We start from the raw sequence: 3,453 nt of genomic DNA, 5'->3' as shown, positions 1-3,453 counted from the left end.
AAATATTAATCGTAAAATAAAATACACTATGATCTAGTCGGAGATTTCTCACGGACCTGTTAATATATCTGCGACACGCTACGTTCTGTCTCGGAATCGTAATCAATCCACTGCCAAGCAATCGTTTATATTAACATAAACAGGTCGGCATAACAGGAATATTGAATGAACACATGAACTATGACAAACGAAAAAAAATTCGACCTAAGTGTTAACATGAGGTAAAATGATTTTAATTTGGAAAAATGAAATGAAATATAAATTTTATCAAAATAAAACTTGAACATCTATTAGACATGATCATGGTATCTATTAGACATGATCATGCTTCTAGTAGTAAAAGTTTGACTCATGAAAGTTTAACAACATTCTTAGCTGAAGTGACCGCTATTATTAACGCAAGACCCATTGCACAGATATCATCAGATCCGGAACTTCCTCCACAATGCCTAGTGGCCACTCTCCTCGGTAAATAGATTTGTCTCTCATAAGAATTACATCACCAACTTTGATATCGTCTTTGTCAACGTGCCATTTACGTCTCTGTTGCAAAAAAATAAACAGCATGGAAATAAACTAAGAACTTACAGATTATTTAAAGAAAATATTTATATGGAAAAATACTTATTAATTTTAAATGAGGATGAAAGGCGACTGCTCACTAAGTTTAGAGTCAGTGCACATAAATTAGAAATTGAAAGAGGCAGATATGTGGGGCTTCGAGTGGAGGATAGAATATGTAAATTATGTAACACTGAAGTTGAAGATGAAATTCATTTTCTTCTTCAGTGTCCTGTTTTAGAAAATAAAAGATCTGAATATATAGATTACTTAAATAAGGTTAACAAAAACTTTAAAAGCCTCCCAAATAAATCAAAATTAATATGGTTAATGTCATCTGAGGATAATGTTATAATTAAAAAAGTAAGTTTATTATTGTGTACTTTATTCAAAGAGAGAAAATTAATTCTAGATACAGTTTAGTCACCGGTAGTTTGTCGATCTATATTATATTGTAAAACTATATATATATATATATATATATATATATTCATCTATTTTGCAGATATTATTTGGGTGAAAAAAACTTGACTTTGTTTAATTGTTAAATAATCAATGTAATCAATATGTAATCACTTGTATGAAATTGAACTTAATTGTACTGCTCAAATTATTGGGCGTCATAATTGACAATAAAAAACTTTGTATTTGTATTTGTATTTGTATTAGTAGTCCTAATAGGAGCGATGATCAATATTTCATTTAAGCATCACTGCCAGCTCCTTTTTCCGTTCCAACTCTTCAAGTTGATCATTGCCACCAATGCTTTTACCATTGACAAATATTCTGGGAACCTAAAATAGCATAATCAGCACAATTATTATATTTCTATAAAAAATGAAAATGGCGTACAAAAATAACACTTTATTAACCTTGGTTTGTCCAAGCTGTTACCTGCATCTCGAACGCTTAAATCCATAAAATATGTTTAGGTATTCTGTTAATACGCATAATGGCATAACAGAAATTTTGAAATTTATATGCAAGAAATTCAGTGAAAATTTGCGACTTCTAAACAAATATTAGTTGATACTAATACTATCAGATTTTTCATTTCCGATCATGATCTCCTGATAAATGGGTGTGTTGGGTTTTTAATAATAGATTTGAAGATCGGAAGATTTTGGGACTATTATGACACCGATAGTTTGTAACTTAGATGACAAAGAAAGGGACAGCGTTCTATTATTTTTTTTAAGTTGTCAGTTGTCATCAATAAAGCAGGAACAGCATTTTGGGCCTTTTATAGCTGCCTATGCGATATGGGCTTTGTTCATTATTGAAGGCTGTACTGTGTTGAAAATTTTGTGTCATTTGGTTTCTTGTTGAGAGTTGTCTCATTGGCAATCATACCACAACCTCTTATTTTTATAAGAATGTATTTTTTTGTATGTTAGACTGAACAACCCAAACACATTATTTTTGTTGTACTGGTAGATGTCAGTATGAAATTTGCAATCTTAAAAAAGGATAAGTTTTGAATGTCTTTGCTGAAATTTGAATATGGCATTTCGTTTATAACTATGTTTTTTTCACATCCGAATTAAGAAATATTTCTTTTTTTTTTACATATTAAAAGATAGAAAATAACAACTACATGCATGAACTAGTTTACATTTTAAATATTAACTGACCGATTTTGCTCCTGTTAACTTTCCAAGATACTGTTGGATTGCGTCACAGTCAGGATCGTTGTCGATTTCAATGATGTCTTTTTCATCCTCACCAATATATTTCTTCAACGTAGCTTTTGCCTTTTTACAGTAAGGACAGTAGGATTTTGAAAAGACAACTACCTTCTTCCCAGCTATTTTTCCATCAACGAAAACTTTAGCCTTCGACATTTTTTAATCTTGTAAGAAGAAAAAAACAGTTATATATAACTCGAAGCGTGTCGTACGAAAGAAATCTAATTCGGCTTTCCTTCTAAAGGTGATTATTTTAAAACAATACCAGATTAATTATATCTCGTATTTCAAAAGTAAGAGACAGTAATGAATTACTATGAAATTGCTTCTTATTCATTTATTACATTCAGACAATAACACGAAATTAAATGAAAACTAAACAAAAAATCTATCAATCCTTTAATAAGAATATTATATTTTGAATATAGAATTTAAAGTGTATCCTGTCGCCATAACAAGTTTAACTTTAAATAGATTTGAATTATCTATTTGTATTTAACTTGCAATCTGATAGTTTAAACAAAACAAAACAGCTATTCAAACTTAACTAACACGTTCGTAATATAAACTTATCTTTCAACATACCTTTTGTTTCTTTTTATGAACTTCTCAGTTTTGCCATGTACGAATCGACCATTTCTAAAAAGGTGACACTCTTAAAAAAGCTTTAAATTTTGATAGGTTGCAAGAAATCTAAAAATATACAATTCCTCAGAGCTAATGTTGATTTTTAAAATCAAACTGAACCGGATTTTAAATAAAGGTAACTCTACTTTTCATTTATAATGCAGTATATAATGTAGCCTAATAAAGACATTTTTTTCTTTCTTTTCCTTAAATACTAATCTTATTAACGTATTACACGCGATGGACCCATTCAAAAACAATTTTTTTTAACAATCATCTTTCATTGAAATGATTTTGAATTGAGGTAATTTTAAGAATATAATCTTTTATTACAATTTCTAAAGACTCTTTTACAATTGTGAGATACATTGTTGATAAACCTTTCTGAGCACTAGAGATGTTTTTCGTGTACGTTGTTTATCGACATATATTTTACCCTACATAACCGTGTTACAGCTGCTTGCCTTGAGTGTTTAGGTAAATGCAACCGCTTTGGTTAGCTAGCTTTCTACCTATTTCGGAATACGTTATTTATAATTGACTTAAAAAGCTTACATGCATATTTACCGTACATAGC

The 3,453-nt window shown here is 29.7% G+C and overlaps 1 protein-coding gene across 2 annotated transcripts; it reads right to left on the bottom strand.

The window, feature by feature from the left end:
* Nucleotides 1-1,227: 1,227 nt before the first annotated feature.
* LOC134716151 (uncharacterized) lies at nucleotides 1,228-2,987 on the bottom strand. Of its 2 annotated transcripts, none has more exons than XM_063578943.1 (3): nucleotides 2,835-2,987; nucleotides 2,196-2,413; nucleotides 1,228-1,355 (listed from the first exon to the last, which is right to left on the bottom strand). In XM_063578943.1, the coding sequence occupies exons 2-3, from the start codon at nucleotides 2,403-2,405 to the stop codon at nucleotides 1,260-1,262; spliced, it is 306 nt and encodes a 101-aa protein (XP_063435013.1). In that variant the 5' UTR covers nucleotides 2,406-2,413; nucleotides 2,835-2,987; the 3' UTR covers nucleotides 1,228-1,259. The 2 variants fall into 2 exon arrangements, with proteins under 2 accessions (XP_063435013.1, XP_063435014.1); XM_063578944.1 differs by lacking the exon at nucleotides 2,835-2,987 and adding an exon at nucleotides 2,565-2,622 and having other exon boundaries at nucleotides 1,234-1,355.
* Between the last annotated feature and the right edge of the window lie 466 nt (nucleotides 2,988-3,453).

This window comes from Mytilus trossulus, chromosome 4, assembly GCF_036588685.1.
Source record: "Mytilus trossulus isolate FHL-02 chromosome 4, PNRI_Mtr1.1.1.hap1, whole genome shotgun sequence".
Lineage (NCBI taxonomy): Eukaryota > Metazoa > Mollusca > Bivalvia > Mytilida > Mytilidae > Mytilus > Mytilus trossulus.
This window is presented reverse-complemented; position numbering and strand designations above follow the sequence as displayed.

Coding starts and splice junctions, on each gene's coding strand:
- LOC134716151 (XM_063578943.1), bottom strand. CDS start 2,405: ATGTCGAAGGCTAAAGTTTTCGTTGATGGAAAAATAGCTGGGAAGAAG. Junction 1,356..2,195: donor AGTTAACAGGAGCAAAATCG/GTCAGTTAATAT, acceptor ATGCTATTTTAG/GTTCCCAGAATATTTGTCAA.